This window comes from Entelurus aequoreus, linkage group LG12, assembly GCF_033978785.1.
Source record: "Entelurus aequoreus isolate RoL-2023_Sb linkage group LG12, RoL_Eaeq_v1.1, whole genome shotgun sequence".
Classification (NCBI taxonomy): Eukaryota; Metazoa; Chordata; class Actinopteri; order Syngnathiformes; family Syngnathidae; genus Entelurus; species Entelurus aequoreus.
The window spans coordinates 70,529,691-70,543,736 of record NC_084742.1 but is presented as its reverse complement, the minus strand read 5'-3'; the positions used below and the strand labels follow the sequence as shown (position 1 = coordinate 70,543,736).

Below are 14,046 nucleotides of genomic sequence, written 5' to 3'. Positions count from 1 at the left end.
TTAATAAAAAAAACAAAAACAAAAAAAAACAACAACAAAAAAAACGATACTGATAATATAAGAACCGATACCGATAATTTCCGATATTACATTTTAACGCATATATCGGCCGATAATATCGGCAGGCCGATATTATCGGACATCTCTAGTTACTGTACTTTTATTGAAAATGTCTCGAATGTTGAAAATGAGTGCAGACAAGTTTTCCTCTTGGACTATAAGCCACTACTTTTTTCCCAAGCTTTGAACCCTGCGGCTTATAAATCGGTGCGGCTAATCTAGCCATAATGTTTTGTATTCAACAAATAGTTTTCATAGAACACCGACAGAGACACTGAAAAAGTGTGTTATTATTTGTGCTATAGCACCATCTTTTGGTTCGGAGTGTATCTTGTGTTTTTTATGTTGATTTAATAAAAACTAAAAAAATTTAAAAAAACTAAAAAAAAAAAAAAAAAACTATACCGATAATAAAAAAAACGATACCGATAATTTCCGATATTACATTTTAACGCATATATCGGCCGATAATATCGGCAGGCCGATATTATCGGACATCCCTAATATATGTGCACTAATTGTAAGTGTATCTTGTGTTTTTTATGTTGATTTAATTAAAAAAAAAAAAAAAAAAAAAGATACCGATACTAAAAAAAACCGATACCGATAATTTCCGATATTACATTTTAACGCATATATCGGACATCTCTAGTTACTGTACTTTTATTGAAAATGTCTCGAATGTTGAAAATGAGTGCAGACAAGTTTTCCTCTTGGACTATAAGCCACTACTTTTTTCCCAAGCTTTGAACCCTGCGGCTTATAAATCGGTGCGGCTAATCTAGCCATAATGTTTTGTATTCAACAAATAATTTTCATAGAACACCGACAGAGACACTGAAAAAGTGTGTTATTATTTGTGCTGTAGCACCATCTTTTGGTTCGGAGTGTATCTTGTGTTTTTTATGTTGATTTAATAAAAAAATAAAAAAAATTTAAATAAAAAAAAAAAAACGATACAGATAAAAAAAAACGATACCGATAATTTCCGATATTACATTTTAAAGCATTTATCGGCCGATAACTTCGGCAGTCCAATATTATCGGACATCTCTACTTATTACATTACTAATCGCTCGATTTTCGCCATGTCACTGGTAGGTTCAGCACCAAACCTCCACATGTGCTACAACTAGGGATGTCCGATAATGGCTTTTTGCCGATATCCGATATTCCGATATTGTCCAACTCTTTAATTACCGATACCGATATCAACCGATATATGCAGTCGTGGAATTAACACATTATTATGCCTAATTTGGACAACCAGGTATAGTGAAGATAAGGTACTTTTTAAAAAATAAAATAAAATAAGATAAATAAATTAAAAACATTTTCTTGAATAAAAAAAGAAAGTACAACAATATAAAAACAGTTACATAGAAACTAGTAATGATTGAAAATGAGTAAAATGAACTGTTAAAGGTTAGTACTATTAGTGGAGCAGCAGCACGCACAATCATGTGTGCTTACGGACTGTATCCCTTGCAGACTGTATTGATATATATTGATATATCATGTAGGAAGCAGAATATTAATAACAGAAAGAAACAACCCTTTTGTGTGAATGAGTGTAAATGGGGGAGGGAGGTTTTCTGGGTTGGTGCACTAATTGTAAGTGTATCTTGTGTTTTTTATGTCGATTTAATTTTTTTGAAAAAAAAACAAAACAAAAAAAACAAAAAAAAAACACGATGCCGATAATAAAAAAACCGATACCGATAATTTCCGATATTACATTTTAACGCATATATCGGCCGATATTATCGGACATCTCTAGTTACTGTACTTTTATTGAAAATGTCTCGAATGTTGAAAATGAGTGCAGACAAGTTTTCCTCTTGGACTATAAGCCACTACTTTTTTCCCAAGCTCTGAACCCTGCGGCTTATAAATCGGTGCGGCTAATCCAGCCATAATGTTTTGTATTCAACAAATAATTTTCATAGAACACCGACAGAGACACTGAAAAAGTGTGTTATTATTTGTGCTATAGCACCATCTTTTGGTTCCGAGTGTATCTTGTGTTTTTTATGTTGATTTAATAAAAAAAAAAAAATGTTTTAAATAAAACAAAAAAAACGATACAGATAAAAAAAACGATACCGATAATTTCCGATATTACATTTTAAAGCATTTATCGGCCGATAACTTCGGCAGTCCAATATTATCGGACATCTCTACTTATTACATTACTAATCGCTCGATTTTCGCCATGTCACTGGTAGGTTCAGCACCAAACCTCCACATGTGCTACAACTAGGGATGTCCGATAATGGCTTTTTGCTGATATCCGATATTCCGATATTGTCCAACTCTTTAATTACCGATACCGATATCAACCGATATATGCAGTCGTGGAATTAACACATTATTATGCCTAATTTGGACAACCAGGTATGGTGAAGATAAGGTACTTTTTTTTAAAAATTTGTAAAATAAGATAAATAAATTTAAAAAAAATTCTTGAATAAAAAAAGAAAGTACAGCAATATAAAAACAGTTACATAGAAACTAGTAATGATTGAAAATGAGTAAAATGAACTGTTAAAGGTTAGTACTATTAGTGGAGCAGCAGCACGCACAATCATGTGTGCTTACGGACTGTATCCCTTGCAGACTGTATTGATATATATTGATATATAATGTAGGAACCAGAATATTGATAACAGAAAGAAATGGGGGGAGGGAGGTTTTTTGGGTTGGTGCACTAATTGTAAGTGTATCTTGTGTTTTTTATGTTGATTTAATTTAAAAAATTTAAAAAAAAACAACAAAAAAAACGATACCGATAATAAAAAAAACGATACCGATAATTTCCGATATTACATTTTAACGCATATATCGGACATCTCTAGTTACTGTACTTTTATTGAAAATGTCTCGAATGTTGAAAATGAGTGCAGACAAGCTTTCCTCTTGGACTATAAGCCACTACTTTTTTCCCAAGCTTTGAACCCTGCGGCTTATAAATCGGTGCGGCTAATCTAGCCATAATGTTTTGTATTCAACAAATAGTTTTCATAGAACACCGACAGAGACACTAAAAAAGTGTGTTATTATTCGTGCTATAGCACCATCTTTTGGTTCGGAGTGTATCTTGTGTTTTTTATGTTGATTTAATAAATAAAAAATTTTTTTTTAAAAACTTAAAAAAAAAAAAAAAAACTATACCGATAATAAAAAAAACGATACCGATAATTTCCGATATTACATTTTAACGCATATATCGGCCGATAATATCGGCAGGCCGATATTATCGGACATCTATAGTTACTGTACTTTTATTGAAAATGTCTCGAATGTTGAAAATGAGTGCAGACAAGTTTTCCTCTTGGACTATAAGCCACTACTTTTTTCCCAAGCTTTGAACCCTGCGGCTTATAAATCGGTGCGGCTAATCCAGCCATAATGTTTTGTATTCAACAAATAATTTTCATAGAACACCGACAGAGACACTGAAAAAGTGTGTTATTATTTGTGCTATAGCACCATCTTTTGGTTCGGAGTGTATCTTGTGTTTTTTATGTTGATTTAATAAAAATTAAAAAAAAATTTTAATTAAAAAACAAAACGATACAGATAAAAAAAACGATACCGATAATTTCCGGCAGTCCAATATAATCGGACATCTCTACTTATTACATTACTAATCGCTCGATTTTCGCCATGTCACTGGTAGGTTCAGCACCAAACCTCCACATGTGCTACAACTAGGGATGTCCGATAATGGCTTTTTGCCGATATCCGATATTCCGATATTGTCCAACTCTTTAATTACTGATACAGATATCAACCGATATATGCAGTCGTGGAATTAACACATTATTATGCCTAATTTGGACAACCAGGTATGGTGAAGATAAGGTCCTTTTTAAAAAATAAAATAAAATAAGATAAATAAATTAAAAACATTTTCTTGAATAAAAAAGAAAGTACAACAATATAAAAACAGTTACATAGAAACTAGTAATGATTGAAAATTAGTAAAATTAACTGTTAATGGTTAGTACTATTAGTGGAGCAGCAGCACGCACAATCATGTGTGCTTACGGACTGTATCCCTTGCAGACTGTATTGATATATATTGATATATAATGTAGGAAGCAGAATATTAATAACAGAAAGAAACAACCCTTTTGTGTGAATGAGTGTAAATGGGGGGAGGTAGGTTTTTTGGGTTGGTGCACTAATTGTAAGTGTATCTTGTGTTTTTTATGTTGATTTAATTTTAAAAAAAACAACAACAAAAAAACAACAAAAAAAACACGATACCGATAATAAAAAAACCGATACCGATAATTTCCGATATTATATTTTAACGCATATATCGGGCGATAATATCGGCAGGCCGATATTATCGGACATCTCTAGTTACTGTACTTTTATTGAAAATGTCTCGAATGTTGAAAATGAGTGCAGACAAGCTTTCCTCTTGGACTATAAGCCACTACTTTTTTCCCAAGCTTTGAACCCTGCGGCTTATAAATCGGTGCGGCTAATCTAGCCATAATGTTTTGTATTCAACAAATAGTTTTCATAGAACACCGACAGAGACACTGAAAAAGTGTGTTATTATTCGTGCTATAGCACCATCTTTTGGTTCGGAGTGTATCTTGTGTTTTTTATGTTGATTTAATAAAAAATAAAAAAATTTTTAAAAATTAAAAAAAAAAACAAAAAAAAAACGATACCGATAATTTCCGATATTACATTTTAAGGCATACATCGGCCAACTTGACCCACCTGTGTTATGAGTGGCAGCAGTGCTGTGGTGCATCAGATCCTCAGTCTGGCAGCTCTGTTCCCGGGTCACCGGGGCATCGCCTCTGTCGGGTTCCGGCAGCAGCGGGGGGATGGGCCTCCACAGGGGCTTGGACTGAGCGGCGGAGTCACCCTTGGATGCCTGGACGTCCGTTTGGGTTTCTGTGGGGTTTTTAGCCGGCGCCTCAGACGGAGCGGGAGCGCCGAGGTGATCAGAGGAGCTGTTGGACTGCGGGGAGCGCTGGTTGCTTAAATGGAGCGGCCTATCCTCCTCCTCCTCCGGCTGGGGGCACAGAAGCAGGCGTGTGAGCATGGATGACAGATGTGTGTGTGTGCATGTCACTAACAGTCTTAATCCCTCCGCTGCTTTGTTCCACACATGGAGCATCCACGGGCTAATTAACCTAGTAGGTGAGTGACTACAACGTGTCGCACCTCCCTGGTCTTTCCTCCACACCCACCCACCAATTTATCCTCATCTTCTTTCCTCAGCCCCTCGTCTGTCTCGCTCACCAAGCGCGCCCCCGCCGCCCTTGAAAGGCGGATAAATGAGTCCGGCATTCAGGCGCCGCTCCGAACGTCAGTCGCGGTACAAAGTGGGCCACCCGAACTCTTTCACTGAACCGTCATCCAATTACCGCAAGATATCTCGACGGTGTGTCGGTGCAACACGCACGAGCGCCCTGTAAATGTTAAAAGATGAGCTGAGGGGTTTTTCACGTGATCGGGTCGATACGGTGGGTCTGGGTTCGTTTTTTTTTTTCTTCATTCCTGTGAGAATCCTGCGTGTGAGACTGACGCATTCGGCAGTGGTCGGCAACCCAAAATTTCGACCAAAAATGCAAAATCTGTCTGGAGCCGCAAAAAACTTAAAGCCTTATATAAGTGTTGTAATGAAGGCAACACATGATGCACAGTACGTGTCTATATTAGCCAGTGTTTCCCATACATTCATTTATTTGTGGCGGCCCGCCACGAAAGAATTACATCCGCCACAAATAGATTTAAAAATTTTTTTTATTTTTTTTTGTCCTGTCCAGCTTCTCAGGCAAATCATATAGTTCAGTGGTCCCCAACCACCGGGCCGCGGCCCGGTACCGGGCCGCACAAGAAATAAAAATAAAAAATAAAAAAATATTTTTTTTTATTTTATTTTATTTTTTTTAATGAAATCAACATAAAAAACACAATATATACATTATATATCAATATAGATCAATACAGTCTGCAGGGATACAGTCCGTAAGCACACATGATTGCATTTATTTATGTGGAAAAAAAATTTTAAAATGTTTTTTTTAAATACACCCCCCCCCCCCCCACCGGTCCGCGTTGACCGGTCCGCAGCTACAAAAAGGTTGGGGACCACTGATATAGTTGATGTAGATGCCCATATAGGCTGTTCGGATTTACTTTACAAAAGAGAAGTGTAGGATACTTCTCTTGTTGCCTTATTTGTATTTGACCACTACTGTTTGCTGTTTATTTGTTACTGACTGTGGCAGGACACCTCTGCCTCTGTTTCACTTTATGTTGCTGGTAAATAATATGGTTGTAGTAGTAGGCTAAAGTTAAATTATTTAGCATGCACTAATTAAAGGGGCAGAGCTTTAAGAGACATTTTAGCTTTTGTATTTTATAAGAAATATTTTTTGTAAGAACCACAATTAATAAATATATTTCAGTGAATAACTTATTGTTCAAATCTGTATATAAATATGTACATAAAGTGTTGTAATTATATTGTAAAATGGATGGATGGATGGACGTTTAGAACAAAACTGTTATTATTAATTAGTAAGTATACATTTTTTTGAGCCTTTTTAGAGAAAATCATATCATTGTAGTAAATTAAGCAAATTACTCGATGATGCCGTGGTGGCCACGCCCATAGCCCCGCCCCCACCGCCACAGGTATCTTGGCAGTTTATGGGAAACACTGTTAGCTATATTGGCCTACTATCAAAATGACTGTGTGTCGCAGGCCGATGCAAATCTTTGTTGACAGAAATATTACATACAGATAATATGTCATAACATAACATAAATTGAATACACAGAGGGAAATAACCAAGGGAATTAAATGAGCTCAAATATCCCAACAAACGAGGCATAACGATGCAATATGTACTAGGGCTGCAACAACTAATCGATTAAATCGATTAAAATCGATTATAAAAATAGTTGCCGATTAATTTAGTCATCGATTCGTTGGATCTATGCTATACGCATGCTCAGAGGCTTTTTAAAAAATAAAAAATAAAAAAATAAAAAATAAATAAAATAAACCTTTATTTATAAACTGCAACATGTACAAACAGCTGAGAAACAATAATCAAAATAAGTATGGTGCAAGTATGCTGTTTTTTTCCACTAAAATACTGGAAAGGATAGAAATGTAGTTTGTCTCTTTTATCCGATTATTAATCGAAGTAATAATCGACAGATTAATCGATTATCAAATTAATCGTTAGTTGCAGCCCTAATATGTACATACAGCTAGCCTAAGCAGCATGTTAGCATCAATTAGCTTGCAGTCATGCCGTGACCAAAGATGCCCGATTAGCACGCCACACAAGTCCATAACATCAACAAAGCTCACCTTCGTGCATTCGCGCACATCATAAAACGTTTGGTGGACAAAATGAGACAAAGAAGAAGTGGCATGAAAACACGTCTTTCTAGGGCTGGGCGATATATCGATTTTCTAAATATATCGATATACTCGATATATAGCGGGTTTGTCTCTGTCCGATATAGAAAATTACTATCGTGATATTCGAGTATACATTCTCACGCAGTTGCGGGCATTACACTGCATGCGTTTCCCACTCTTTCTTGTCTCCTTCTCACAGAGACTTAAACAAGCGCACCTTCTTACACACGTCGCACGCTCCCGCGGAGCAGACAGGTAGCGACATGGTAACGTTAGCTGTGATGCTAACGGTGAGGTGCGGGTGGTAATACGAGAGAGAGAAGGTGCCAATCTGGTAACAAATGGAGGAAGAATTAATTACCAAGAAAAACAGCACGGGGTCCATTGTCCGACGGTGGTTTGGCTTCAAGCGGGAAGATGTTGAACATTTATGCGGCAAAAGTGTTGCTACAAAAAGTAGCAGCACTGCTAATTTGTAGCATCATTTGAAAAGAATGAGTGCTTGAAACTCCGCATGTCAACATCTCCGGCCGGTGCCACACCAACAAAATGCCGAAGCAACCATTTCCAGGTCAACATCGTATGAAAAAAAAAGTCAACAACAGAAGGAGATAACGTCCGCAGGAACCTACCACATAGTGAAGGACATACACTATTTGATGTCCTATTATGCAGCTCATTTTTATTTGACACTTATTGAAATATCTTGTGTGACATCATGCACAAAAGTGCACTTTGTTTTAAACTATTGTAGTGGCGTTCTGTACAAAAAGTGCACTTTAATTGAGTGTTGTTTTGATATGTCATCTTAGTGACATCATGCACAAAAGTGCACTCATAGCTTGTTTTAAAATGTCTGACAATCTTGCACTTTCTGTTTTGGAAATGACATGAATGTTTGTGCCACTGCTTAATAACTGTTTCATAAATACACTTTTAGTTGTAGTTTCCCTCTCTGCATGAACGTTTAAAAGTAGCATATATTAATGTAGTATGAAGAAGAATGTTTTAATGTAGACACATAGAATCATCATACTGCTGTGATTATATGCATCAAGTGTTCATTCAAGGCTAAGGCAAAATATGGAGATATACATCGTAGCCTAAAAATATCCAGATATTAATAAAAGGCCATATCGCCCAGCCCTACGTCTTTCCGTGGCAGCGTCGGAGAAAGTCATACGTGTAAACGAACCACGGTGAGTTCAAGTACTGCCAAAATTAGCGCACGGCAAATACTCTCATCAGTGAAGCATGGATAATATAAGCAGTGGGATTTTTAACAATTAGGAAGGTTTGTGTCATGTTTGTTCTCCTACAGAAACCACATTAAAACAAAATATATATTTTCCCCCCCATCTTTTTCCATTTTCATTAGGGATGCCGATAAATGCGTTAAATACTTTATCGGTATCGGTTTTTTTATTATCTGTATCGTTTTTTTTTGTTTGTTTTTTTAATTAAATCCACATAAAAAACACAAGATACACTTACAATTAGTGCACCAAGCCAAAAAACCTCCCTCCCCCATTTACACTCATTCACACAAAAGGGTTGTTTCTTTCTGTTATTAATATTCTGCTTCCTACATTATATATCAATATATATCAATACAGTCTGCAAGGGATACAGTCCGTAAGCACACATGATTGTGCGTGCTGCTGCTCCACTAATAGTACTAACCTTTAACAGTTAATTTTACAAATTTTCATTAATTACTAGTTTCTATGTAACTGTTTTTATATTGTTGTACTTTCTTTTTTATTCAAGAAAATGTTTTTAATTTATTTATCTTATTTTACAAATTTTTTTTAAAAAGTACCTTATCTTCACCATACCTGGTTGTCCAAATTAGGCATAATAATGTGTTAATTCCACGACTGCATATATCGGTTGATATCGGTATCGGTTGATATCGGTATCGGTAATTAAAGAGTTGGACAATATCGGAATATCGGATATCGGCAAAAAGCCATTATCGGACATCCCTAATTTTCATACATTTTTGAAAAAGCTCCAGGGAGCCACGAGGGCGGCGCTAAAGAGTCACATGCGGCTACCCCGCATTAACGAGTAGGGGTTGGTTAACGACCCGCAGTGTGCTCAAACAACCCCCAGGCAGCACCTTTGAGCAGACAATACAGTATTAGGACTGGGCGATATGGCCTTTTATTAATATCTGGATATTTTATATATCAATATATTTTATATATCAATATATTTTATATATTTTATATATCAAAACAACACTCAATTAAAGTGCACTTTTTGTACAGAACGCCACTACAATAGTTTAAAACAAATAAAGTGCACTTTTGTGCATGATGTCACACAAGATATTTCAATAAGTGTCAAATAAAAATGAGCTGCATAATAGGACATCAAATAGTGTATGTCCTTCACTATGTGGTAGGTTCCTGCGGACGTTATCTCCTTCTGTTGTTGACTATTTTTTCCATATGGTGTTGATCTGGAAATGGTTGCTTCGGCATTTTGTGGGTGTGGCACCGAACGGAGATGTTGACATGCGGAGTTTCAAGCACTCTTCATTCTCTAGCGCAGTGGTCCTCAAGCTTTTTTCAGTGATGTACCCCCTGTGAACATTTGTTTAATTCAAGTACCCCCTAATCAGAGCAAAGCATTTTTGGTTGGAAAAAAAAGAGATAAAGAAGTAAAATACAGCACTATGTCATCAGTTTCTGATTTATTAAATTGTATAACAGTGCAAAATATTGCTCATTTGTTGTGGTCTTTCTTGAACTATTTGGGAAAAAAAAGATATAAAAATAACTAAAAACTTGTTGAAAAATAAACAAGTGATTCAATTATAAATAAAAATTTCTACACATAGAAGTAGAGATGTCCGATAATATCGGTCTGCCGATATTATCGGCCGATAAATGCGTTAAAATGTAATATCGGAAATTATCGGTATCGGTTTTTTTATTATCAGTTTCGGGGTTTTTTTTGTGTGTTTTTTTTTAATTAAATCCACATAAAAAACACAAGATACACTTACAATTAGTGCACCAACCCAAAAAACCTCCCTCCCCCATTTACACTCATTCACACAAAAGGGTTGTTTCTTTCTGTTATTAATATTCTGCTTCCTACATTATATATCAATATATATCAATACAGTCTGCAAGGGATACAGTCCATAAGCACACATGATTGTGCGTGCTGCTGCTCCACTAATAGTACTAACCTTTAACAGTTAATTTTACTCATTTTCATTAATTACTAGTTTCTATGTAACTGTTTTTATATTGTTTTACTTTCTTTTTTATTCAAGAAAATGTTTTTAATTAATTTATCTTATTTTATTTGATTCATTTTTTTAAAAAGTACCTTATCTTCACCATACCTGGTTGTCCAAATTAGACATAATAATGTGTTAATTCCACGACTGTATATATCGGTTGATATCGGTATCGGTTGATATCGGTATCGGTTGATATCGGTATCGGTAATTAAAGAGTTGGACAATATCGGCATATCGGATATCGGCAAAAAGCCATTATCGGACATCCCTACATAGAAGTAATCATCAACTTAACGTGCCCTCTTTGGGGATTGTAATAGAGATCCATCTGGATTCATGAACTTCCTTCTAAACATTTCTTCACAAAAAAAGAAATCTTTAACATCAATATTTATGGAACATGTCCACAAAAAAACGAGCTGTCAACACTGAATATTGCATTTCTTTTCACAGTTCTTTTTGACAGACGTTCAAAAAAAATCTCACGTACCCCTTGGCATACCTTCAAGTACCCCCAGGGGTACGCGTACCCCCATTTGAGAACCACTGCTCCAGCAGGTGACTTTTCAAGTCATGCTACAAATTAGCAGTGCTGCTACTTTTAGTAGCAACGCTTTTGCCGCATACTTGACACATTACGGTTGTCTGTTCGACATCTTCCCGCTTGAAGCCAAACCACCGCCAGACGATGGACCCCCTGCTGTTTTTCTTGGGAATGAATTCTTCTTCCTTCATTTGTTACCAGATTGGCACCTTCTCTCTCTCTCGTATTACCACTCGCACCGCACCGTTAGCACCACAGCTAACGTTACCCATGTCGCTACCTCTCTGCTCCGTGACGTATGTAAGAAGGTGCGCTTGTTTCATGTCTCTGTGAGAAGGAGAGACAAGAAAGAGTGAGAAACGCCTGTAGTGTAATGCCCGCAACTAAAAGCAACTGCGTGAGAACGTATACTCCAATATCACGATATAGTCATTTTCATATCGCACAGAGACAAACCCGCGATATATCGAGTATATTCGATATATCGCCCAGCCCTTTACAGTATCATCTCTTTCACTTTCGGACTTATGGGGTCGGTGGTGCATTGTTCACTCCCACTTTGAGTAAGGGATGAGGCAAAAACTAACCCAGACCCCCTGTTCCACCATTTGTACAAACGGCGGAGTTCCCAGGTGTGTTGTTCCGTCATACCTCTTGGCGTACGGTGTGAGCGCTCTTCCTCCCAGAGGACTTCTGGGCCTTCACCATGGTGCTTTAAGGGGTCTGCTGCACGCCACGTTCGCTGCCAGCACGCTCCCGACACCACTGCAATGAATATGACAACAAGCCGAAGAATTAGCGATCGGCCGATTATCAACGCCCACATTTGGCATTCCGGCGTTTATCGGTATCGGCCGATAAACAACAGAACTACATCAGCAGATGCAATATACACACTTATGATGGCAGCATTTACAAAGATATAGAGCAGGGGTCACCAACGTGGTGCCCGCGGGCACCAGGTAGCCCGTAAGGACCAGATGAGTAGCCCGCTGGCCTGTTCTAAAAATAGCTCAAATAGCAGCACTTACCAGTGAGCTGCCTCTATTTTTAAATTGTATTTATTTACTAGCAAGCTGGTCTCGCTTTGCCCGACATTTTTAATTCTAAGAGAGACAAAACTCAAATAGAATTTGAAAATCCAGGAAAATATTTTAAAGACTTGGTCTTCACTTGTTTAAATAAATTCATTAATTGTTTTACTTTGCTTCTTATAACTTTCAGAAAGACAATTTTAGAGAAAAAATACAACCTTAAAAATGATTTTAGGATTTTTAAACACATATACCTTTTTACCTTTTAAATTCCTTCCTCTACTTTCCTGACAATTTAAATCAATGTTCAAGTAAATGTATTTTTTTTTATTGTAAAGAATAATAAATAAATTGTAATTTAATTCTTAATTTTATCTTCTGTTTTTTCGACGAAGAATATTTGTAAAATATTTCTTCAAACTTATGATTAAAATTCAAAAAAATTATTCTGGCAAATCTAGAAAATCTGTAGAATCAAATTTAAATCTTATTTCAAAGTCTTTTGAATTTATTTTAAAATTTTTGTTCTTGAAAATCTAGAAGAAATAATGATTTGTCTTTGTTAGAAATATAGCTTGGTCCAATTTGTTATATATTCTAACAAAGTGCGGATTGGATTTTAACCTATTTAAAACATGTCATCAAAATTCTAAAATAAATCTTAATCAGGAAAAATTACTAATGATGTTCCATAAATTATTTTTTTAAGTTTTTCTCTTCTTTTTTTCGGTTGAATTTAGAATTTTAAAGATTCAAAATTGAAGATAAACTATGTTTCAAAATGTAATTGTCATTTTTTTCGTGTTTTCTCCTCTTTTAAACCGTTCAATTAAGTGTAAATATCATTAATTATTAATAATAACATAGAGTTAAAGGTAAATTGAGCAAATTGGCTATTTCTTGCAATTTATCTAAGTGTGTATCAAATTGGTAGCCCTTCGCATTAATCAGTACCCAAGAAGTAGCTCTTGCTTTCAAAAAGGTTGGTGACCCCTGATATAGAGTGATGTAGATTGTAATATCCACTGCTCAAGCACCAGCTCGTTTGCTCTGCATGAGTAAAGCCCTGCCCCCTTTTTTTTATTCATTTCCGATTAAAATTACTTTCATTGTCCCTCCTTCCAGTTGTTGCCGGGAAATCCAGTTTTTGTCCTTCGTCCGCAACACTCCAAGGAGCACCGCAAGTTTCATGTTCCGTGATTCAATTAAATGACTATACAGAGATGGTTGGATATGAAGACGACGGAAAAGATATACCTCTGCCAAAAATCCAAACTTTGTGTAAATACTTTGACAAACAGGAGACTTATTATATAAGTAAAGAAGAGCAGGCAGCAGCTCTTACATTCTCATACTTTCTGTAAAATTTAGGAAGAAATTATGTCAGCTAGCTTGAAAAATGTCTCAAATATAAACTACGTGAACAAGCTAGTGTTGTTCGGATACCAATATTTTGGTACAGGTACCAAAATGTATTTCGATACTTTTCTAAATAAAGGGGACCACAAAAAAATCCATTATTGGCTTTATTTTAACCAAAAAATCTTACGGTACATTAAGCATATGTTTTTTATTGCAATTTAGTCCTTAAATAAAATAGTGAACAAACTAGACAACTTGTCTTTTAGTAGTAAGTAAACAAACAAAGGCTCCTAATTTAGTCTGCTGACATATGCAGTAACATATCGTGTCATTCCCCATTCTATTATTTTGTAAAAAAAAA

General features: G+C 35.9%; 1 protein-coding gene across 1 annotated transcript in view; it reads right to left on the bottom strand.

Moving 5' to 3' along the window:
- Positions 1 to 14,046, bottom strand: part of LOC133662511 (zinc finger protein 800-like) — a 68,981-nt gene that overhangs the window by 23,674 nt on the left and 31,261 nt on the right. The window contains exons 2-3 of the mRNA XM_062066579.1: positions 11,941 to 12,054; positions 4,807 to 5,107 (exon numbers count right to left, since the gene is read on the bottom strand). Coding sequence (XP_061922563.1) covers positions 4,807 to 5,107; positions 11,941 to 11,997 — 358 coding nt within the window. The 5' untranslated portion in view covers positions 11,998 to 12,054. The remainder of the gene's footprint in view (positions 1 to 4,806; positions 5,108 to 11,940; positions 12,055 to 14,046) is intronic.